Source organism: Orussus abietinus, unplaced genomic scaffold (assembly GCF_000612105.2).
Source record: "Orussus abietinus isolate OABI.00-Male unplaced genomic scaffold, Oabi_2.0 scaffold28, whole genome shotgun sequence".
NCBI lineage: Eukaryota > Metazoa > Arthropoda > Insecta > Hymenoptera > Orussidae > Orussus > Orussus abietinus.
The window spans coordinates 656,540-680,895 of record NW_019394431.1 but is presented as its reverse complement, the minus strand read 5'-3'; the positions used below and the strand labels follow the sequence as shown (position 1 = coordinate 680,895).

Here is a 24,356-nt window from a genome sequence, read left to right as displayed (position 1 = left end):
GTACGGGGTGCACTTCGTTATCAGGAGTATTACGTGTTCAGGTACTCCTGATAAGCGGTATCGCCTCTTCCTCCACGCCTTTTCCTTCATGTTCTGGTCCTCTTCGTACATAAAATGGAGACCTTGAAATCCAACGACTCGGCCTTGTGACCAAGGTCAGTGACACGTCCAGGAGAGGCTGCACTTCGCGCGTCTCCACCTCTTCGAATTGGCTTTGCTCCAAATTTCTCTCCTGCCGTGGCCCGGGAAGAAGTTCCGGCATTTCGAGTCCGTACATCATTTCTTTATCGCTTCCTGCTTATTAAATAAAAAATGGTCCCTGGTTAGTCGTCCCCGGCTCTATTTTCCCGACTTCTCGTCGATCGAGGAGGCAATCGAAGATGAAGTCTAAGACCTTCTCCAAAGGCCCTTAATTATCGCAATCACGCATGCCATTGTTTCTTGCCTCCCCAAGAATCTGGAATCCCGTCTCTCTGCACTTCTGGAGGAATAATACTTCATCTCTGTCCACTTAGATGTAAATAGCCGTAATCAATCCGCATCGGCCTCTCGAAATTCCTGAATAAGTTCCCCTTGAAAGGTTTAGAGTACAATTTCCTCGCCGACGGCGCTTTTGCACGCAGATCGAGGCTGGCCTCTTCTAAATCGACGATTTCCCTGCAAATGGGGACTTCTCGCTCGACAGACTGGTGTTAAGTAGACGATAATTCCCTGGACTCTTTGGAAACAGGAAAAACCACGAAGAGCGACGAGGACGAATTTCAAAGGCGGCGTCGAAAAGGACTCGTGTCAATTTTATAATCCACTCCGTGGGTGTACGCAATATCGATATCGCAATATTGGTGTATTATCGATCAGGGAATTTGCGTGGGGCGGATCGCGAAGGGGTGGGCCGATAAATTCGCAGGCCATGCACGATCGTGCATTGAAAATCGTCGGCAGGGACAGGAGCAGCCTCGTGCATCTTGGACAGGTCGCGAAGGCATTTGGCCCCATAACTACTGGCGCTCTACAATCGATAAAATGACCCCCATACCGAGGCATATTAATATCGGCCCGAGTATGCCGGCAATTACGGGACACATTTGACGATATTCGCGTTTCGACGAAGCCGCGACCTTTCGATCTACATGAAGAAATTTCCGCTCCTTTTGAAATTGACCTACTATAACGAACGATCCCTTAACCCTTTGCACTCCCAATTATTGAGATATCCTTTGCTTACGTCGAGTCACCCTTGACAAAGGAGAGCAAAAAGTTAAACCCGATTAAAAAAAATAAAAATGAAAATAATAAATTGGAATTGGCCAACCAACATATTTAATTTAATACATTTACTTGCGTTATACCGCCCATCGGCGTGATTTAATCAAATAGATGAAGTAATCAGAGTTTGATGAAATAGTTTTTTCTCTTCCTTCTTTTTTTTTTTATGGAGTTAATGTATTTGGATAATGGCCCACGTACCTCAAGGATTGTCGAAGGTATACATTGCAACTGGATTAAAGTCGAAGACTCGTTGCATTCCGCCGGTGCACTAGGAAGGACTCGCTCTTCTGGTAAGTCATTAAGCCGCGGTTGAACCACTGCCAGGCTTTAAATAAATAATCCTCACCTTGACTCTCTTTAAGACGATAGCACTTGGGCACTTAGGGGTATGTAATGCGCGAGATTCCCATGCTCTTTGCGAAGTGCATCTCGCCGAGTGCGTTTCCGATCTCGGGGATCGGTCAAGTGCATCTTCGTCAGATCGCGATGCACCCGGCTGCAGGACGACACGGTGCATTTTATTTGCGCTACGAATCTCTGGGCGTCCGCAGTTGGTGGGAGTGGTTACCTCATTTCAATTTGCAGCTTTATGTCCTGCAATAAATAAATTATCGAGCCCTTAACTCCGAGTACCTTGGGGAATTAATTTCGAATCTTTCAGCGAGCCTGGAAATCCTCGTTTACTTTATCAATCTCTTTTTTCAAGTCAAGGCCCGCTGAACCCGTAAAATTGCACTTCGCCCGGCAAAAGTTACTAGTACCTTGAATTATTTAACGTTATTAAGTGCGAGCCTTCGGTCCCTTTTCCATGATCCGGATTAACTCTGTTCCATTTAATTCCCAATTGTTGAATCAAATTTTAAATACCAGATGTAGATTAGTTAGAGGCATGATAAGGAAGGGAGGATAAAATTCTCCATAGTACATGCACTAGAGATTAGCAGAGATGAGTTGGGAGATTGCTCACGGGAAGGGGCGCGCGATCGCGTCCTCTGTTGCCCCCTGGTGGTGGACGCGAGCAACTAACGTACTTGCCACGTGTTACCCCTCAGTGGCGGGGCAACTCTTAGAATCTCTTATCATGCCTTGAAATTACCTAGGGAAGGTAAATTCCTGAATTTCGGATTCTCGGTAATACAGTTTGATGTTTGAACTGTCAGATGATAAATGATCATTGAAAGGAATTTTCCTCTAAAATGTCACATACCGACCCTGTTCATAATTAAGAAAAAAAGAAAAGTCAAATTCTCTCGAAGGTGTAATTAAAAATGAAATAGGCAGAACTCGACGCGCCTCGTTTTAGTGTCAGATCTTACAATTAATCATCTTTGTATCTCACCACGGGTAAATCCAACGCGAGGTTCAGTTTTAAAAAATCATCATTTTATTCTGAGCAAAGTACAAAACGCATTTCTTCGGCTTAACATCTAGCGGCGTTTCCGTCGCGTGGTCTGCACTATCGCGCGTCTCATATACATATATATTTCTTTTTTTTTTTCGACAATTCGCGAACAAAGTACGGACGCCCCGCAAGGTTTCAAATAATTTATCGTAAGGCAACTCTTCGTAATCCCTAGACACTATATTCGTCGAATATATTACGTGTGGATAATAAAATCCAGGCTCGATCTCGCCGGGTCGCAAAGCGCTTCCATCGTCGCGGTCGGATTCGTCGCAAACGTAAATCTTCGGCATACGTTATCGAATCGATAGATCCGATCGCTCATATCATAGAAAAGAAAGATAAAGAAGCGCATCCTCTCATGATTTCAACCAAATGTCCTAATCTACCCCCGACTAGACTAGAAAGCGATCATGAATCTCCGCGCGATCCTGCCTATGTACCAAGTCCTACTTCCACTATATACAATGATGCGCGGCGTCGAAATGCGAGGCTTATCAAATATCGTCACGGGGAACGGGAATAAATTAATAAATTAATCGAGACGATCGCAAGTCAATTTGTACAAAAGCGAATTAGGCGCCAAGCTGCACTCCTTCCGTCGCGAGTCATTCCCCCTCGATTGCTCATTAAAAATAAGAACACCGCACAGTAAAAATATACAATCGTGACGGTACTTCATACCTAACGCAATTTCAATCCTACATATAAAGCGACACCGTAAACAAAGCCAAAAAAATGAATTTCAACCGCTAAATCAGTCCCATGGACCGAAATTCTAACACCTGGACACGATTTAAACCATTATTTTTCAAGGTGGCTCGATTTTGAGTAACAAATTAGGAACAACTATCGCTCAGAATTCCCTCAGTACAGTGCATCGATGTCCGGGAATTATTGTCTTCGCTTAGAACGGCATAAAGTACAGTAACGATTTGCACTTGTCACGATGCAGTGCGAGGGCAATCCAGGATTTGTGCCTGAGGGTTGGAATTGATCGAGATATCGATCCAAGTCGGAGATTCCTGGTTCGGAAACTTTACAATCGATCGGATCGATACCAGGAGACAAAGGCAATAGCGGTATGGCGGCAATATCGATAATTCGGTCCGCAGTCGGAGGCTGCGTGCGTATCGTCGCGCTCCCCTCTGAGATAACGCGCTCTCCTTATCACAGAGCGGTCTCAAGGGTGGGAGCACTGGGACTGCGAGCAACATTCTGTGTAATCGCGTGCTGAGGCGATTCCGACCTTGCTCTAAAGCGCTTCTGAAAAAGTGGATTCTCAGACTGGGCTTGTCTTCCATTCCCAGGCATGGCGGCCAAAAATTGGGCCCTGGCGAGTTGATTGCTGAGTCTGCGAGATTCTACGGAATTGAGGGCAGTTTCTCTCCTGGGGGTGGACACGGAAGCTGTAGAAGCTGCTGGGAGACCATCGGCAGCATTCTGGGCAGCCTGAAGAATTTCGCTCTGATCTGCCAGAGCTTTAATCTCAGAAGCGTTCCTGTTGTTCCGGTCGAAGAGGACCTTATCGATCAGGCTCTCAGCAGTGATGTAGGACCTTGCCGATGCATCTGGGATGATGCCTAGGTTGCCTCGTTTCTCAGGCTCGGTTTTCAGCCCCTCGGAAGCCTGAGAGCTTGGCCTGGATAGTCTCTCCTGGGTCGACTCGGTATTATTCTGATCTTTTTCAATTTCTGCAGGTTTTGGGGGGACCAGATTACTGCTAAGGTCCAGCTGCCTTCTGGGGTTTAATCTGGAGATCGGGGATGGGTTCTCTGGGGACGGCTTCATAGCCTTCTCCTCGGCTGCGGCGTCCTCGATGATTGTTGATGATAAGACGTCCGATCGCGGGGTCTGGAATCTCCAGACAGATCGGGGGCTCAACACCTTCACTGGCGGGATCTGGGGGGAGATTTGCTGGGAGTGTTGCTGATATTGACATTGCTGGCGGGATAGCTTCAGTTGCTCGGCTGCTGAGAGCCGCACGGGTCCGGATTTCGAGTTCTGCTGTAAAAGGAGTCGCTTGAAATCCAAGCGAGACGTTGCTGAGGGTGGCTGGACACTTTGCGGAATCTGCAATGTCAATTTCGGAATTTTTTAAAACCAGCAACTGGTCTAATTCGTTCTTAATCTCGCAGAGGGTACGAAAAGACCAAGATAGATTTTCCTCGTCCCTATTGACATCAAATCCATATAAACTATATAAAAAATGTAATTTTTCTCTACACCTTAAAGGGGCATGAAAGTGGCATCCGAGGGGTCAATCCTTCATGACACTTTCCTTCATGAAACTGGGGGTACCGAATTGTTTCAAACCCTACCACGTGAATATGAACCCCTGAGGGAGGTCCCGACACCCATGACATTTCACTAATTACAAAAATTGTTTAAATATCTGTAAGCAAATTAAAAAAAAAAATTGAAATTTCACGCGGGTCAAGATCTTCCTTGCAGCCTCCATGTTCACGTTGTAAAGTTTGAGGCGATTCGGTGCACCGAGTTCGGCGGAAAGTTTCATAAACGATTGACTCCTCGGATGCCACTTTCATGTCCCCTTAAGACTTAAGCCTAAGTTAAAATCCATTCCGTAGATCACCGTGCTCACTTCGGGGACTTTCTGCGACTCCGGGCTCCAGCTGTGCCTGGTTCCAGGTTGCACCTGATTCAGGGAATTCGTAGACCCGAATGGCGACAGGTTTTCGCCGTCATCTCTGATGTTCAGCCTCCTCTTGGACTTGTGGATGGCGGCGAAGAGCTCCTCGCTGGACATGGTGCTCTTCGTTGGGGAGAGGATCAGGTTGGTGGGGGTGCTTCTTCCCGAAGAGGCCTGCGTGGGTGTGCTTCTTCCCGATGTCCCTGGACGTTCCATGGTCGGTCTTGGGGCATTCAGGGCCAAACGTTCGGCCACTGTCGACGTCGTGGCCCTACTGGTTGGGGTGGAAGACTTGAATCCTTGATTGCTTCCAGGTCCTATGGGGGATATGGGAGCGTGCCTCGCCGTTTCTGGGATTGGCGAGTCCCTGCGGATGTCCTGGACCGATGGGGAGGCGAAGAATCGATATCCGATCGCTGCCAGGCCGAGGGGTGTCGCGAACCTGAAAGCAACGTTCCCTCAGAACTGACCTCCAGATGGGGAAAGAACTCCTCGCCCCATAAACATTTTACTTCAACCCTAATAAGTACACCCAAACGTTCCTACTCGATTCAACAATGAGTATATAAAAATCCATGGTGGGAGGGAAATTATTAAAAAATATAATACGTACGAAACCTCTGCAACCAACTTGTGCACGCGAACAAAAGGATCCTATTAATACCGATATATCAAGATAAATGTACACTGTGACTTGCTGGACTGATGAAAAAATTTCATTGAATCAAAGAGATATCCTATTAATTCAAGTAATTATTCTTGGAATTAACGGAATTTTTTTGGTGCAATGCATTTTTTTTTTTCTTTTTTCAGGGTATATACAAATTCGTTTTACTTAATAGAGAGTCCTAACCTTCGATTCCCTCGCGGAAGGCTCTTGAGAATCCTTTTTTTGGTTTCATGGTATTTTTGATATTACATTTTTGGGCATTGTGCAATTCTCTCTCATCTGGCCTTTACCTGGTCTTAACGTCAACTGGCATGCGAGGCTGCCGGTCGTTCGGCAGCCCGCTCCTCGGCTGCAGCTGCTCGTTCCCCATTTCTGCATCTGCACCGCCCTCGGCATGTCCATGGTGTTCGAGATGCGAGCATGTGTTGGTATGTTGGCCCTGTCTCGTGGTGGCGGCAAGGGGTGTTCTTCCAAGGCCTCTGGTGATGTCAGGGGTGACACTCCTGGGGACCTCGACTTCCCTTCGAGGTCTCCTTGTCGGCAAGGTGTAAAACTGCTGCATATTCTCTGCACACCCTGGGGTGTGTTGCACTCGCGGTCCGCACTGTGAAAAATCAACACGGCTTAATAATCACTCCGAAAAAAAATGACCTCACGTAAATGCAAGTGCCAGGTGTTACAAAAATGCGGTTTACCCAACCCTTTCTTCAAAACGGAGTCGACAAGTTCTGTACCATTTTCTTTTACAATTACACAAATTTTGTACCATTTTTTTTTACAACGTAAAACGTGGTCGACTGACTATTTTTTAATTAATTATTATAGATAAATAATGAGGGAAAAAATGGTACAGGACTTTTCGATTGCATTTTCGACAAGGATAGTATGTGTCCGCCATTTTTATACCACCCTGTATCCTTTGTGATGCCTGATTGGGGTGAATTGTCTTAGAATCTTCAAAATTTCTCTTTCAAAGGCGAGATTAATTTTCCATCAAGATTTTTACCTGTTCTTGCAATGCATAGATGCGTGCATCGGGACCATTGGCGGCTCGATGGCGCTCGAAGAGTTGCTGATTCCTGTCGTAGAGGTTCCTGTCGGCGGGATGAGCTTGGAAGTGACAAGGTTGGCCCTGGTTGCAAAGATTCTCCTGATGGCTCAGACTCCGAGGATACCCTCGGCCCTGGACCTGGTGGATCCTGCGAGGATCTCCGGAAAGGGGATCGTAGACGACGTTGGGTCTATCCTGGGGACGTGGTGGACCGACGTAAGGTGGAGGTTGGGACTTGATCTCGGAGGGCACCGTCTCCGTCGAGATGGTCAGCACCGCATTATCTGTAACACACGTCGACCCGTGATAACAAACGGGGGTACGGAAATTCCAGAAAAAAAGAGATAAAACGAAGGACCTCGCGGATTTTGGGACCTCGCGCAATTCAGAGACTCGTCAAAGTGGCCGGAAGCTTCAAACTCGTGGAAATTGCGTGCAAAAGCATCAGCAAAAGCAAAAACGATGCATGGACCGGTACACCTGGCGTCGATTACGTCGATTTACTCGAGATAATAAAACTGAGAGGGACAAGATTTTCTGGATAATTTTTTTCTCGTTGTCACCTCTCGATCGGACTCCGAGAAAATTTCGATTCTCGTCCCGGGCAAAATGTGGGATTTTTTTTTTGTTACTTTGTGCGGAGTATGTAATGTTTTATTCATTATTGAAACGAGCATTGATCGACGTGATCGGCGACAAGTTCTGGATATTAGCGTCATGTGAGAAAAAAAATGTACTCACCGAGCATGGAGCATGGAACTATGAGAGGTAGGTGTTACTATGGGGATGCCACACGCACGAGATGCATTTCTGTCTATGTCTATTGCACGTACACGTAACACAAGAGAGCAACGAGGTGTAAGTGAAGTGTGGAGTTTAGGGAAATTCAGAACGCGGCTAAAATCGGGTTAATTTATGCCAAATTAGTGCCAGATAAATTCTGCTTAATAATCTGAATTTGATTTTAGTCTCTATGATGACCATTAGATCACTTGCTCGAAGCATTGATTTAGCCCAAGGGTTGCAGAGCTCGTACAAATAGTCATTAAAAATCCCAATCAGAGGTCCAATTATCGTTACGATTGATAAGGAAATTACAGCTTACATATTTCCTCCTCTTTCCTACCTTACGCGTGATGGAACTTTTAATAACAATTTGCTCACTCGGGGATGCTTCGAAAAAGCGGCGCTTTTGCGAAATGAAGAAAAAAAAATATTAAAAGTACAACAAAACCGGGAATACAATCCTCGCGATTTTTCACGACGGGTGAAATTTCAAGCGACCATTGTTTCCGTGTAAAATGGGACTGTCGGCATTGTTTACTCCACAGCAAACGCGTGCACACGGAAAGTGAAAAGTGGTGAAGGTGTGAGAGAGACAGAAAAGAGAGAGAAAGAGAGAACACATATACAGTGAGTGCAGGTGAGTGACAAAATGACAAAAAATGCAGGTGCAGTTTCCATAAAAAATCGTGTCTATTCACATACACAAGTCGCAGCGGTTAAAAAACAAAAGGACATTCGCCCGTAGACAAAAGGAGCGATTTATGTACAGAAGGGGACGAGGATCGATCTTCTTCCTCGACTAAGACATATACATATTTATAGGAGCATACGCATACATACGACCGAGCTTACATAAAAAGACACTATTTACATGTACATCATTTGCCTTTACATGTCGCAAACAATTAGCTGCATGCCCTCCAGGTTGCAAGTACGTCCCTAAGAATTAGTCGCAAGTGATTAATGGTCGCGATTCGATAACGTGAGCCCTCGATAATCGATTACCGATCATTGCGTCAATATTGGCCCCTAATAACTTTGGGTTATCCGATCCGAAAAAGTTAAGACACGCCGGCGAAATAGTTAGTCCTTGTTAGTCGCTGTTAAGATGCTACTTACAACGCTAGGCGAGCACGAGTTCTTTTAATAACACTAATATTAACATTGAAAAATGGAAAATGTGCGCTTCGCCTGAATTTTGACGTTCCAATCGCCGCGGACGAGCACGGATCGACTTGCTATTTATTTATTGTAACGCTTTTAATTTAATGTAATTTGTTGCAACAAGTTTTCCTTCCTTCGTGCTCGTCCGCAGAAATGCCGGACCCGAATCCTCCTGATTACAATATTTACAATCTCTTTTTTATTATGCGTTTCTATCGGCCGGAATATTAAGCACGGTACACCTTTTCCTTTCTTAAAACGTGATTCAAGCCTTTCCACGTTTTTGGGAAAATTTTTAATGCGATTTACAAGCTAGCTTCCGGTTGGGGACGTTGCTTTCGGCTGTACCTTTTTTAAGTGAACACACTTATTGGACGGATATCGATTCCCGATCGATGACGAGCTCCAACCCTTAGGATCGTTCGATCGGAATAAATCTTGTACATGGGTAATTAACTAGAAAAATGTCTAAACTACAAAATACTTGCAGTTTCTGCACGTAAATCCCTAAAATCATGGAATGTCTCAGGTTGGACAATTACCAATGAGATAAGAGTCAAATGTCACGTTTCGATAAGTAACGTACGGAATCTTACTAACATTGTTTGTACTCACTTGAATGCCTACTTGATAATTCCTAATACGAATGAAAGGTACTTGAACGAGCGAATGATAAGGGCAATCGGTACGTCGACCTTATCACCGAAGTTTCTCGCTAACTCTTGAGAATCATTTCGCGATTAACACGAGAATTCTTCGAGATTAATTCCTGGCAGCTGTGATCAGATTTCCTCTTAAAAAAAAAAAATAAATCTACAGGGCGCAATTAATGCTATCATGAGATGATAAGATATCACGGACTGAGCCGCGAATTTCCCACGCGAGGCGCATCATTAGAGGAGATAACTTGCCTAATTTTTTAAACAACTCCGAAATTAAGAATTCCCAGCATTTTAAAAATCTCTACACAATTCCGGGAAATTTTAGAAGCGTATAAAAAAAATAATTAACAAATTGTAGGTCGTGAGAAAAATTGAATTTCCTACAAATTTTATGAATAATTCTCACGCGGGGAAGGTCTTATTAAACAATTAATCGCAGAATTTTTTTTCCCGAGTGGTCTACTTTTTCTGCACTGATTACGCGGGATTCTTATCAAGGAAGAAATTGAATCTCGCGTGAGGAGGCCTCACTGGGCCAAACAGTTTATTTTAAACAACCGGTGATAAAGAGACACCCTATCAGCTATTGCAGTGTGCCTTGCCACTTGCGATAAGGTGATTTCATTAAACAGAGGCTTATCATGCACACGACTGCGTTTCGTAACGATGCAAAAATTTCGGAGGGGATATTATTTAATACTGAACGTACCACGCTCTGCTAATTACATAACAACAGGCGATGATGTTGAATAAAAATTGTTTAATGCTTTCAGTCCGAATTTGGATATTTGCAGGTCGGAGCGTATGATTCACTCGAGTTGTTTTATTCTGAATATCGTCACTTCTATTTCCGCTATTACTATGACTGATCGGTCCTCTTATCGCCCATTTATCAGTGGATTATCTAAAATCCAAATTACGTTTCGAAACGACATTCAAATTAAACAAGATCATCGGTTCAGAGATCAGGCCACGTCACATCTGTCGCTGTCATCGAGCGTCTAATCAGAAAAATCGACACTAATTTACCGAGCAGTCGTTAAGACGCTCTTTAAATGGTTTAATTAACGGATTTAATTGTCGAGATCGTGGCTAAACTTTTTTATCTTTTTGACGCCTATTACGAGATTGCGGTAAAATTTCTCGATATCCCGGGTTCAAGGGTTACCACCTTTCGCGCCATTTTGTCTATTACGAGTAGATGGGAACTCTGAATTTTCCTCTGGTCCACCTTAATGCAGGAAAAATCATATTCCTCGTAAACTAAATGCGCGACAATCCCGGAATTTCCCCCGGTTTTGTCAATCTCCCGTACATAGACGTAACAAAGAAAAGAGATTACGGCCAATCGAAGGAGCGGAAAATTATAGAATGACGCGTCTCGCCGATACTTTAATTTCCCCAAGAAGAAGTGGTCTACTCGAGACGAGCCAATGTCAGCGAAGGCAACAAAATACAAGCCGATAAGTTATCCGCGAAAGAAAGCAACATTCTCGGTTTCTCCGCGTCGGCTAATATTAAACAAATTATCGAAGTCGCCTGAGGTGAGGTCGACTATCGCCTCGAATTGACAAACCGACCGAAGCATCGTGCAAGTAATGATCCCAACGGTTAAACAATTATTCCCCAAGTGCGGAGAATTCTTTCTTAACAATAGCTCATTATCAGTGATATTTTTAATCCCAGCCGCTAGCAATAAACATGCCATATTAGCGAGTCTCGATTTTTCCTCTCGCAATCATTCGGATTCAAATCCCAAGGATGAAGTCTCCGAGATAGAATATTTTCATAACGATACCGATTTTATTGCTTTTCAGAACTCGATCGCGTATAATTGATCTCCGCACTCTTTAAGAGTATGCATTTGGCGAAAAGATTAGTACCCTGATTTTTCTTTTTTCTTTTTTCTTTTCTATGGAATATTTATGTTAAAAAGATCTAACTTACGGGGTCTTCGCGTAGCCAAGAAGAGGAGATGCCTGGCCAACATGGCGGAGATTGGATTTCCTCAGGAGCAAAAGAGAGAACTACTGAGGCCTCGCCAATCAGTCTCGAGTTATCTGTCTGGCGACCGTCTGTCTACCGACTGCGGTTTCCCATCTTCGTTATCACTGTTATCACGGCCGGCCAAGGAGAGGCGAAATTTCCTGAAGCCTCGCGAGCGTCTCTCGAGGTCGCTCAAAATTCGGTGAAAAAGTGTAGTCTAGAGAGCACTGTGCACTTCGCGATTCGATAGCTCGACCTGCTGCGCTTGTTGCTCAGGTCGCTCTTCCTGAGGGTGGCATCCCTTACCCCGAAGAGCACCTTCGACCCCCGAGGATCCTGACACCTCGACCCGCGATTAGGGTGCGCTCTCCGGCCCCCTGACTTTCGTAACATTTGACGAGGCCTAGCTCAAATCGACTCAAAAAACGGACCCCGACCCTCCAGTCCCAAAAAGGACCCCAAAGAACCGGGATTTTCCGTCCTGAGCACCCAAAAAGAGCGCCGAAAATCCCCGAAGAGCGTCAACGACCTCCGTACTCTCAGCGTTTTCCCACGGTAAAAAATTCACCCTCGAGTATTAATCCCTCGAAGATTAATCTGCACCACTCGAGATCGTTCCTCCTTCACTTTGTACGACTGAAGAAAATCTAAGAAAAATTCTAATCCCGATTTGGGGGAGGAATTTTGCAGTTCTTTACGAAGGCTCGATGATACGGCTCCGAAACCTGAAGAGCGACAACGACCTCCGCGCTCTCAGTTTTTTTACACGGTAAAAAATTCACAATCGAGTATTAATCCCTCGAGAGTTTTGATCTACACCACTCGAGATCGTCCCTCCTTCACTTTGTGCGATTGAAGAAAATCTAAGAAAAATTCTAATCCCGATTTGGGGGAGGAATTCTGCAGGTCTTTACGAAGGCTCGATGATACGGCTCCGAAACCGATCGAAGATGCTTGATGGCGTCTTATGGGGTTATTAGAACCGTTTATCGACGTGATGAGGTTTGTACGATTTATGCTCGCGACTTTTATGCCAGGTCGCTGACGATTCGACGGTTCGCACGAGATGCGGATTGTCCGACTGGGAGTCGCTTCTCTCGAGAAAACTATTTAAGCGCGATTCGAGGAAGAGCCCTGGCCGAGAGGCCGAGTGGTGGTAGGGATTTTTCTTTATCTGGTAGCATCGTCCGGGATAAACATCCACCGACTGACGCAACATCAGTTGGTTATTGAGCCAGCGACTAATCGCGGTGATAAGGGATAGTTTGCTGTCCATTGGGGGCCTCCGTGGACTTTTCCATCTCCCCCTCGGCGCTTCCGACACCCCCCGGCCATCCCAGGAATAATGCGGTCACGAGTTGATTTTTCAAAATGCGCTGATAAGGGCGATCGTGCTATCAAAGGGGGCCTTAAAATCTGGATATTTTTAAACCCAATAAAGAGCTAACGAACGCTCTCAATGATAATCCCTAATCCAACGGCTCGAAAATGGCTAACATATCCGGATAAATCTGAAATAATTCATTTACCCCGTAATTGGAAATTTATTAATTTCGTTCATTGCGACCACGTAAATGACGGTATTTGGAAGGGGTGAGAATTTTTAATATCGAATTATTCAGGCACAACGGGCATTAATCTTGCAATTTACACGTCGAGCTGCAATTCCTGTTTACCGTATTCCACGGGAATTGTTTACAATAATTTATATAATCGTGGAGTGTCATGGTAACAGGTCAAGCGATTTCAAAACGGACTTTTTTCTTGTGTGGAAATATGGAGGGTCAAATATTTGCTCTCACGTGGCTGGGGACAATAGATCTTCTAACGAGGATACGTTATCCGTCCTCGCCGCTAAAAATCGTTGTTCGTTGGGGTTGCTAGTCCCCGGTTTCTCGTAATCACTGAAACTCATTGAACTCGGAAATATTCCACTCCCCCTGATAAGACCGCCAAGAGCGAGTCGCGTTATCACGCGAGTATCGAGGGGGGTTTTTGCATTAGGAGCGCAGCTGCTGAAGATCAAACAAACGTCGCCGCGAATCCCGTGCTGGGCTTCGAAAACGTGACTCTTATCACTGGTTTATCATCCCGACGTGACAGTGATGCGCCACAGTAATTCATCTCGGGGTAATTAATTAATTCCTCGATTTGGCAATTCGCAAATCCACAGTGGAGGGTGCGCAAACTCGCCCCCAGGTTCTACGCTAAAAATGCGTATCTCAATTTTTTCTCAGCGGCTATTTTAATCATTTAAAATTGTCACCACTCGTTTTAACAATCTATCGCCAGGTTCTCTCGAGTCGTGCTCTAGTTTCGCATCATTTATTCTCATTGTTCTCAAGCTTTTCAGCAGAAACGTACCGGGATCGTGCTGTATCTATTTGGGGCGATTACGTGCTGCCTCCCGTGTTTTAGAGCACTTGCATTATCGGGGAGCAGCATCGCTCGAAAGTAGAGCAACGAGCACATTATCGGGAACAAGAGGACCTCTGTCTCGGAAGAGCGATTCGAGATATCTCCTGAATTCATTTGTCGCATCCTCATCACGCGACCGCTCTTAGATGACTTCATCGTCTTCTTCCACCCAGCATCCGAAGACGGACTGAGAGCCGCATTGAGTATGAGCATGTTTATAATTTCCACATTGTCATTGAAAACTTTGCCCAGTTTCATAAATCCCTCATTTGTCCGGCGAGCTATCGAGGTCCTGTACAAAGATGCGCTCTATATCTGGGAAGAGTCACGATTTTTCCCACCGCCTGTATCATCATCGATAGGATTATCCGTGATCTATGGAATACACGTTACATAAGTGATCGCCGATTGCTCTTGTTTCCATGCTGACTCGAGCCCGTTCATTAAAAATAGACGGTTGTTTGTCGATAGATATGAATAAATTAAGTCGCGTTTAATATCGGTAATGCGTTCTCGCAGCGTCAGTTCCTTTGTAAAAGTGAAATTTCCAGAATTCGTAAAATTTCACCAGATCTCGGTGTCGTTCCCGGAATATTTAAGGACCCTGGCAGGTTCCAGATCCTGGGCCCTTGGTCTAGGACTTGTGGGGACGATAGCGATGGGTATGGACGGTGATAAGCTATCATCGAACTCCGAGACCCCATCGGTTCTAGGCTCAGGACTGGACACGGTCTCCGGGTAGTTGATCCTTTCCTTGAGCAGCTCCTCCTGCAGCTCCTCCGAAGGTGTCCTGAAGATCTTCGAGGTCTTCTCCGCGTTCCCCGAGAACTTCTTGATGAACATTATGGGACTGTTCGCCATCCTGTAGCTCTCGCTACGCTTCACCTTGCGGTCCACCTTGTTCACGTCAGGTCTTTCAGGGTTCAAATACGGATTAAGGTTCGCAGGATCCGAACAACCTGATTCCTGACTGGGATCGATTCGATCAACCGACTTGAGAACACCTCCATTGGTCTTCCCATCATCCAAGGGGTGGTTCTTAGAATTCTCGCTCTTCCTACAGAAGTTCGGAGTATCCAGATCGGACTCCAGTAATTTCCTGCCCAGCTTGGGAGTCGCTCCACTCTGTTTGAAGCTAGGTGGACAGAGAACGGATTTTTCGAAGGCGAGCCTGGAGCTTGCTCGATCGGCCATCTTCGGAGAGGTCGTCAAGGGTGATCTGGATTTCGCCCTGGTGGAGGCCTGAGCCTCGACGTCGAGGTCGCTCGTCTTGGTATCAGTCTGTGGTGGGTGGTTCTCGTCACCCTGAAGACCCACCAGGTGTCTGGTGGTCCTGCTCGTCCTGGGGATCGAGATCCTAGGGTTGGAGCACCTGTTGATCGGGGTCAGAGCGCCAGCGCTCGACCTTGAAGAGAGTTTTCCCTGGCAAGTGGCCCTGGCCGAAAGCAACGGGTTCCCAGGGTCTGAGACCACCTCGGGGATCTCGGACCGAATCTCGTCCTTGACGAGGGTGCGACTTAGCCTAGAGGTGCTGGTGCAATGGTCAGTGCTCGCGCAGGGTGGTCGGCTCTTACCTTCGTCGGCTTGCACGTTGACATAAGCCCCGCGAACCTGTCCGTGTACCCTGGTGGGACTCTTCGGGCCCGTCACCGTGCTCGAGGTCCTCGCACAATCCGGACTGGCCGGTCGGTCCGGACCCTGAAGAGCTCGGACTACCTTACCCAACTGTGGGGACGTCGACGCCCTGGCTCCCCCGTCCACAGCGTCAGAGGAGCTCTTCGTCACAGGGCGGACAGTGGTCTGAGGTCGATGCAGAAGAGGCGACCGGGTAGGAGATGCTCCTTCCTTGACGAACACCCCTGTATAAAATAAAGTACATGAAGTCCCTCTTCAAGGTTCCCCCGAAACCAAGATCTCCACCTCTACTGACCCGGATTGAACGTGGTGTGCGCTCCCTTCCTCCTCTTCAAGCTGTCCGAGGAGTACACCACCTTGCCCTCCGAGTCCAGAGTCACTTTAGCTCCCTGTCTCCTCCTCTCCAGGGAGGAGTCCGGCTTCTTGGGCAGCTCGCTCAGACTAACGTACTCGGCATCCTTCCTGAAGAGGTCCGAATTCGCATACGTAGCTGTAGAGCGAATGGCCGTCGAAGGGGAGCTCTCTGGTCGCTTGTCGTTGTTGTTCCTCACGTCGGCTATGGTGACATAGTCGCCGGAGTCCGCGCACGCCGTTTCCTGGACAGCGTTCTTCGACAAGTTCTTCCTAGCCCCTGGGAGCACACCACGCAATTTCCCCAGGACTCCACTCAGTGGACTGACCTTAGCAGGCCCCACATGGGAGGTGGACGTTTGACCCGAAGTCCTGTCGTTCTGGGTTTGAGTCGTGGAGGGCAGAACTGTCTGGACCGTAGCATAGAGGTTCTTATCCTGCCCGTTGATCACCTCCATCTTGGAGGTCCCCACGGTGGCGGACATCAGAATCGACCCTGGTCCCTGTACCTCCTTGGACCCTTCCTTCCGCTTCTCGAGGTGTTCTTCGGGCTCCCTGGCGGTCTCGTCATCGGACGCCGGAGGAGTTATGACGCACATGGACGGAATGCGACTGGTGTTGATGGCAGTCTTGGAGCGGATCCTCTCGATCCTTTCGCAACCCTCCAGGTCGCTGGACTCGGAGTACTCGAACTCTGAACAGGACCTTCCGGTACACGCTGGACTGGACGCCGACTCCACGGGAGAGGAAGACGTGTTGTGGCCGCTGTCCGGGGACTCGCCGCCATTTTGGTTCTGCCCGTGCACCTGGAAACGTCTGGTTTTAGCCCACCTCTTCAGGGAATCTCTCAAGGTAACTCTTACCAAGGCCACCACCGTCAAGCTGGACTTCCTTTCTGGCGGAGGTGGAGCCATCAGTGCCGTGCAAACGGTTCCGGCAGAGCTGGTGGTCGTCGACGTGGAACCTCTGCCGAATAACTCGTACTCGTTCTCCACGACAGGCGAGGTGGGGTCCGAATTCACGTCGTTAGACTTTGTCAAAGGACTCTGCGGGACCGGCTCTTCCTCCCTCAGGGTCTTCAAGCCGGAGTCCATGTGGAAGGACGTGTAATACCCCTCGGTGTCGCAGGAGTACACGGATGATGTTTCTCCGTCGTCCGAAAACGGCACTGTTGCGATGTCCTGAATGATGTCCGGGGTCAAGGTACCCTCCGAGGTCACCGAAGAGGATGCCGAGGTGTCGCGTCCCTTCAGTCTTCGGACGTGACTCAGGGATGTCGAGGATGTGCCGATGGACGCTGTGGTCGTCGACCTGGAATTCAAATGTTAAATTAAACTTAATCTCAAAGTACTACTTGACCTGTACCAGGTCTGTAGCGACTCTTAGGGTCACATTTTTAGGTGGAAATAATTTCAAGGCATTCACAAGCGTTCTCCAAAATGGCCGCACCTCGGCTGGTGCGTCGTCGTCGTCGTCTCACTTCCGATGCTGGCTCTTCCGCTTTCGGATGATGCGCTCCAGTTTCCAGAACTCGAGTGCGGGGCATCATCTCTACCGTTTCCTTTCCTGCGTTCCCTCCTTTGTGCCGCACTTTCTCGGAGCTTTACGCTAGGTTGCCTTTCCGTGCTCGGCACGGAAACGGGGATGCTGGACGTGCTCTTCCCGCTGGAGCTGGAGGAGCTGGGCTTCCTCTCGTGGGATTTCTCCTTCCTGCGCCTGGAAGAGACGGTCTCGTAGATGTTGATCTCTTCAGGGTCCCTGGCCTGGGCGGTATCCGACGTCCTCTCCTGGTCGGAACTCGCGGTCGGGACCTCGGAGTCCAGCTGTTGAGAACTCTGGCTGGACTTGGGACTGATCAGCTTCAATCTGGACATGCCCCACGCCTTCAGGGTGTTGAAGTGCGACTTCTTCTCCCCCGAGGACTCCTTTTTAGACCCCAGGATGTCCGTACTTGCCGAACGGTGCGCTCTGGGAGCTGCACCTGCGAGCAGCTCTTCGGGTTCGTCCGCAGTCGTCTCCCTAAAATTAAATGCAAGCGTCAATCCAACTCCAACGAAATAGAATATAAATGAAATCCCCAACATCCAGGGATCATATTAATTAAAGGTACATGCAAGTCTGGATAAACTCTAAGTCATGATTTCAAAGTGTTGGAAGATAGTCGGAGCAAATGGGATACTGGAGACGAGATTTAATGGCCTTATCAAAACTGGAGGAAGGCACGTGAATACAGGGAATGATCCAGCCTAGAAATAGATAGACGCTAGATGGAGATGCCTGGACCCTGAAGACCTCCAGAGAGCTCTTTTCCAGCGGTTCGAAGACCTTCGAGGGATCGCAGGACTTTATCGAGCGTGACGGATCGGCCGATTCCTCCGTACCGGCATTCCACGTTTACGTTCAAGGACGAAGGAGCTAGGACAAAGGATCGCGCCGCTCATGGCACGGCCTTGGATCCTGGCACGGGATCATTAAGCTCCAGATGATCTATGAACATGAACACGCGTTCGAAACTGACCCTCCGATCGCTTGGCGAATCTCTTTCTGATCGGTCCCTGCGATCGTGTTTCGTCTCTTCCCCCTGGGTCTTCTGGGTCTGGACCTCCTCTTCACAGCTGCGTCCTGGCTCTCGGGTCCTGCCAAGAGCGACCTCCTCCTCATCGACATCCTTTCGAAGCCTCTTCCGCTCACGTCCACCGCCACGATCTCTGCAGGGAACCTGGGGAGTTCGCAAATTGACACTTATTTCCGGATCTTTCTCTGGAGAATTATGAATGAAAAAATTCTCTAAATTTAGACATTCTTACTTGAGGGCCACCGCCTGCACCTGCTCTTCAGGGCTTGGCAGCTTGTGGTCCACGGCGTCGTCGCCGTCGACGTCGCTCAGGATCCTGGACATACAATCTGGAGCTACCGTCACGTCGCCCAATGCCTCCGTCGAGGTCCATCTTCGAAGGTCCTCGATGGCTGCCGGCTGGAATAGAAAAAAAATTCAGGGTTTCAGAAAATTCAGACACTTTTGCCCTGCTTTCGCCGATCTCCATGATGTGGTTATTGGGGTGGAAAGGCAACCGCGAGAAAAGCGGCCGAAGGTGTCGCGTTTCGCGCACCGCTCATTGTTGTCGGGTGTCGTTCTTGTCGGGCTTAAACTGGGTTTTCATACATCGTGCTCGAGGCGACATATTGCATTACCGACAGGTTCCTTTCCACCTCGGGGACGTTCCTCGCCTTGGAGGTACCCGGGACGCGATCGTCACGCACCGAGCCAAGTTCCGCACAGGTGCGGAGAGAACTCGACGATTGACTTTGAGATGCTCGATGTCGGTGCATCGAGAAAAGGAGCGCAAAATCTGGAATTAACCTTCTATAACTTAATTTATTTCTTCAAGCCAATTTATTCTTTTTTAGGAATTTATTTTTTATATACAAATTCCTTAACCAGATAGGAGTGGGACAATAATTAAGTTGTGAGGAAAAATGAAAAGAAACGAAATACTGATATACCGGGACGTGACTTCAAATCCCATGAGGTTGTAGACGGTGAACTATATCGAAATATTCTGAATTAATATCCTTCTAGGCCCTTATGGATTAATTTATCGAATTTCAAGTATAGCCGTCCCCGGTGCAACGCATTCAGTGAACATTGGACAGATCTGCCGATTTTTCGAAACTGGTCCTTCAATTGACACCGCGATGGCCACGATCAATATTCCATGATGAAAAATTAAAAACGGACGGCTATGATCTATATTCCGCGATGAAAAATTAGAAACGCACATTTTTCTATACCTCTATGAATATATATATCGAGTTTCGAGTGTAGTCGTCCCCAACTCGACGCATCCGGTGGATAAAAATTGGACAGGCCGGTTTTTCGGAGCTGGTCGTCCCGTTGACACCGCAACGGCCATGACCAATATTCCTCAGGGTCGGGAGACGAGAGTGAAGGGTGTCCGCGATTTAATTCACGAAATAAACTGCGCCGATTTGAGCCTCGCCTCGGCTCGAATAATCTGAGCTCCGAATCGCGTTCGGGGACCAAGATGTCGGCGAGCGGCAGTGATTTACCGGGAGGAGCTCGCGGATGTAAATTTCTGCCGTGGCACCGATAAATAATCCCGATAATCTCGGGCGACCCGGTGGTCCCGCGAGGACGTTGTCAAGACCTCGGGGTGAATTTCAATTTAGATACGAACACCCGGAGGCTTAAGGCCTGATTGCGCGAGATCTTTATCCGGCCGGCAAAGACGCGGCCCTCTTCTTGGTAGCGCCGAGAACCTCCTTGAAGAAATCTTTACGGCTAGGTCAGTCTGGGCACTTCCATTATAAATTTCAGACGGTATTTACGATTATCCGCGGCGAATTCCCTTCCGTTTGATAGCGACTCGCCGGAAATAACGAAATTACGGAGCCCTTCCAGCCACCGACGCGGGATCCAAAATGGCCGCCGTACCAAGATGGCGTCCATTCGCCCCGCTGGGTAATGTAGCGCACTTTTAAACCCTAACGAGGGCACACCTCGAGGGAGGAATTACGGCGATTGGATTAATATCCTCTTCCCTTTTATCTTTGGCTTTTATTTTCGCTGGGTAGGGGAATTAAACGCGGCCACGAGGCTCGACAAGATGTCCGCCCTCGGTGCAGCTGCGAGTTCGGATAATCGGGCGCATTAACGTCCATTTTGCGAGACGTACCTCGACGTGGGGCCAGGTGTTGGTGGAAAAATCGGAAAGCCGCCCTCTAATCGCCGATGGATGACTCACGGCCATCCGGAATGGCCGCCATCAGGAAATTAGGCAATAATTCCGACAATCGCGTGATTCCGACTCCGCTCGCCGGCTCGTCCGCATGCAAAAAAGGCGTCTTTTTACCGCCGCCGTAATTTACAGCGGGCATTAACGCACCGCGCCATTGCCCTTGACGTTTAAGGCTGCCTTACAAGGATCCAAACGGACCGTATCTCCTCGCGGGAGTATCAATGCAACATTCTTGACAGGGAGATAAAAACGTGCCAGTTTCGACTACCACTTAATCCCCCTCCACTTATCGAGGATCCCGCGAAAATGATCGGTCTTATCGTCCTTATCGTCGTTAACCTTCCTCGAATGTCCTACCGAAATTACCTAATGAATTGTACAGACACTCCTTCGAGCCTTATTTCTCAAATTCTTTTTCGAGGACATTCATTCCAGGATTCGCCGTCTACATTCTCCGAACACCCTTTGAAAATTTCTTAATGAATTGTAAAGTTGCTGTCAAGCCTTATTTCTGAAGGATTTTTTTTTTCCGGGAAATTCATTTCAGGATTCGCTCGCCAAACATCCTCTATATTCTCCAAACATCTTTTCGAAATTTCCTAACCTATTGTAAAGTCTCTTTTAGCCAGGTATGAATTAAGAATTTCCTTTCGCAAGATTCGTTCCAGGATTCGTTATTAAATCGAGGGGCGCGGGTGGAGCGACCTTAAGGCGATCCTGCAGGACTCGCCGCAGCTGGCGAGTACGCAGGATCACGCCATTGCGTCCAGGATTCCTCTCGGCCCGTGGGGTATACGTCCGACCTTAAGTCCTTCGGGTCCATTAGCGCCGACGTGGCAGGTAACCTTCGGAGGAAAGTCCAGGGGGAAAGGAAAGGACGACCGAGTCCTGCCGCGCGAGAGAGAGGGACGCACCCGAAGGAGCAACCTGACCGCTCGTCCTTGTCCGCTGCAGTCTCTACGGGATGTCCATTAAGTCCACAAAGGGACGGCCGTGCTCGAACGTGCCTTTCCCTTTGCGATTCTTCACAGAAAAGCCGAACTCCCTTTTTTCGCATTCCAGGATGGCCGTCCCGAGGGAGCGACAGGTCCTTGGGAGCGGGGTCCTGGGAAAGCGGAAGCCACCGAGGATTTTCCCGGAACGTGGCCGAGATTCCTCGAGGAACAGGTATCCGACCCTGGAGGGATTTCAGGGCAATCAGCTGATCTCTTCCCTTATCACCTGTACCTCCAGGACCTCTTCCAAGGACACCCGGTAGACGCCCTTGTTTTATGGCTACGCACACTAAGCAGTCCTTAGGGGCCTTAAGCCTTCCCCTGCGAGGCCGGCAACGAGGAGGTCGCTGCTGATCGTCTTCTCGGGTTGCCTTGAATTTCTCGTCGTTATCTCTCTCCTCCGTTTTCCATTTTTTCTCCCTCTTTCCTCAAACCTATATGTTTAACCTCGTCTACGCGTTCCTGGAGAGCTTTCGGTGCACCTCAATTTACGCGGAGCACCCTTCCCCCGTGGACTGGTTTTACGCGGGACGGAAATCCAGTAAAGTCGGCCAGGACAAAAGAAACATTGGAAATGGAAATCACGTAATTGCGGTATAATTTGCCGCGTAGAAAAAAAGCGACGCGTAAACTGAGGGAGAGTGTATTTCAATTTCTCGGCCTTTTTAACGGGTTTCACTCTTGACGGGGCCTTTCGACACCTCGAAAGAGACACGCCTCGACCTCGAGGTCGAGAAGTGCCCTTCGACCTTTGGGACCAAAGTTCCGAATCGTTCCGTTCCGAAATCGTCGTTCGACTCTTCGCCGAGTGGCGGCGCCGCTGTCGGTGGGCCTCGCAAGGAACTGCGTCGATTCATCTTCCCGGCTTCTCGTGACATCTCTCATTCAACCTGTTCTGCCGAGCTCGCTCTTCTACCCCGTTGGCCAACCTTCGAGTGAAGGTACCAACCTCGCCACCAACACCTGCGCCAGGTACGTAACCTCGGGCCAAATCTAATCCATTGTGGACCCCAGACGACGCGACCTGAACAGGTGTGCCCTCCGATGAGAAGGGCCCCGAGAATTCCTGCCTCTTTCGCAACTTTCCTCCTACTTTCGCAACGTTTCCATCGCTCTTCTCTTCCTACATTTCTTGCCGCCGAAAGTTTCAGAGGGGCGGAAGGCGTATCGAAGCGTCGCATCTTGCGGCACTGACCATTTCCCGAACTTTCAAGATAGAAACTCCGAAAGAGGCCTTATCTACTCCGAGAGAAGGAATTCATTGAACCAGAGATATTTCGATAATTCAAGGAATTTCTCTCGAACTCAAATGAATCTTCATCGTTTCGAAGAAACATCCTATTCATTCGAAGCTTCAGTCTAATTCCTGGAGTCGTGAAAATATTTCCTTGGTTCATTGAAATTTCTTTTTTCTCGGTGTTGGGCTCGGAAGTTTAGAGGAGAAATCCCCAGGGTATTTTCGGGGACTTGATTGGAATTATGAATATTTTTATCAGAGTTTTGGTGTTATCGGAATTTGAGTTAGAGGTCGAGAGGTGGACTCACCATTCTGGACTCGATGTCCAGGCTTTGATCTCGTCTTCTCTTGCCGAGCACCGGAGTGCAGAGGAACATATCCAGGGAACTGCCATCCTGGCCTCTCCTGAGGGAATCCAAACTCCTGACAGCGACTATCGCTGCTGCTTCGTATAGTTCGCTTAGAGCCTTCGGCCTGGAATTCGACGTGAAGAGCGACGTCGACGGCTCGTTCGTTACATGGAAATGCTCCGTTCTGGTGGCGAAGGTGCAGATGTCGGACTCAGCTGGAAATTAGAATTAATATCGAATTAAATACACGTTAATTTATCTCCGGAACATGTACGCCATATTTTCATATTAATTTCATAATTCAGAATGAATTATACGACGTAACGCGGAGGATCAACGGCAATGTCGAGAATGTTAATAAATGTAGGAATTTTCAACGGGATTTTCTTGAAATGCGTACGGATATTTTGAACGGCGTGCATTTTTTTTTTTAATTAAAAAATCCAGGGTTGGTGATACGATGCAACGTGAGGGATCTGCAGAAATGTCGATAACGGGAGTCGCCAGTTTTATGCGAGACGTTTGGATATAGAAAAATCGGCATTCCAGGAATCTCACGGCTGCCGAATCGAGGTCGGCGGCGATCGATCCGGATTCCCACGGTGTTTGTTAAACAGCCTTCGGCTTTCGAGGGAAACCGGAATTCCAGTTCCGCCCATGTAGACACCGGGCCAGCCCGAAATTCCCGATCGGCCGAACCTGTCGCCCGAAACCGGCGATGCCGCTGAAATTCCATCGGCCGGTAAGGACGTTAAGTGGATAATAAATTGGCCGGACAATACAGGAACATGTTCCATCGAAACGGAGCCGCCCCCCTGCCGATGCTCTCCATAAACCTGATCCCCAGAGGCGAGGCACTTACCGGAGTTGCATCGACCTTTCATTTCGGTTTTCTGACCGGCGAGTGCAATTTCGTATGCAATTTCGCCTTCCTTATCTAGCGGGTCTCGTTTCCACGACACCCGCT

At 48.0% G+C, this 24,356-nt stretch overlaps 2 protein-coding genes across 3 annotated transcripts in view; both read right to left on the bottom strand.

The window, feature by feature from the left end:
• LOC105701288 (tachykinin-like peptides receptor 99D) overlaps positions 1 to 1,692 on the bottom strand; it is a 98,137-nt gene extending 96,445 nt beyond the window's left edge. Inside the window, exon 1 of the mRNA XM_012427922.2 lies at positions 1,468 to 1,692. The gene's annotated coding sequence lies outside the window, so the exon portion shown is untranslated. The remainder of the gene's footprint in view (positions 1 to 1,467) is intronic.
• Positions 1,693 to 2,630: 938 nt separating this feature from the next.
• The window catches only part of LOC105701292, a 78,672-nt gene continuing 56,946 nt past the window's right edge, over positions 2,631 to 24,356 (bottom strand). The window contains exons 2-12 of one of the 2 annotated variants that reach the window (XM_012427927.1): positions 23,348 to 23,604; positions 18,855 to 19,021; positions 18,566 to 18,766; positions 17,473 to 18,066; positions 16,911 to 17,358; positions 15,992 to 16,853; positions 15,636 to 15,920; positions 7,001 to 7,329; positions 6,285 to 6,598; positions 5,277 to 5,766; positions 2,631 to 4,744 (exon numbers count right to left, since the gene is read on the bottom strand). In XM_012427927.1, coding sequence (XP_012283350.1) covers positions 3,842 to 4,744; positions 5,277 to 5,766; positions 6,285 to 6,598; positions 7,001 to 7,329; positions 15,636 to 15,920; positions 15,992 to 16,853; positions 16,911 to 17,358; positions 17,473 to 18,066; positions 18,566 to 18,766; positions 18,855 to 19,021; positions 23,348 to 23,604 — 4,850 coding nt within the window. In that variant the 3' untranslated portion in view covers positions 2,631 to 3,841. The remainder of the gene's footprint in view (positions 4,745 to 5,276; positions 5,767 to 6,284; positions 6,599 to 7,000; positions 7,330 to 15,635; positions 15,921 to 15,991; positions 16,854 to 16,910; positions 17,359 to 17,472; positions 18,067 to 18,565; positions 18,767 to 18,854; positions 19,022 to 23,347; positions 23,605 to 24,356) is intronic. The other variant, XM_012427928.1, reaches the window with a different exon arrangement.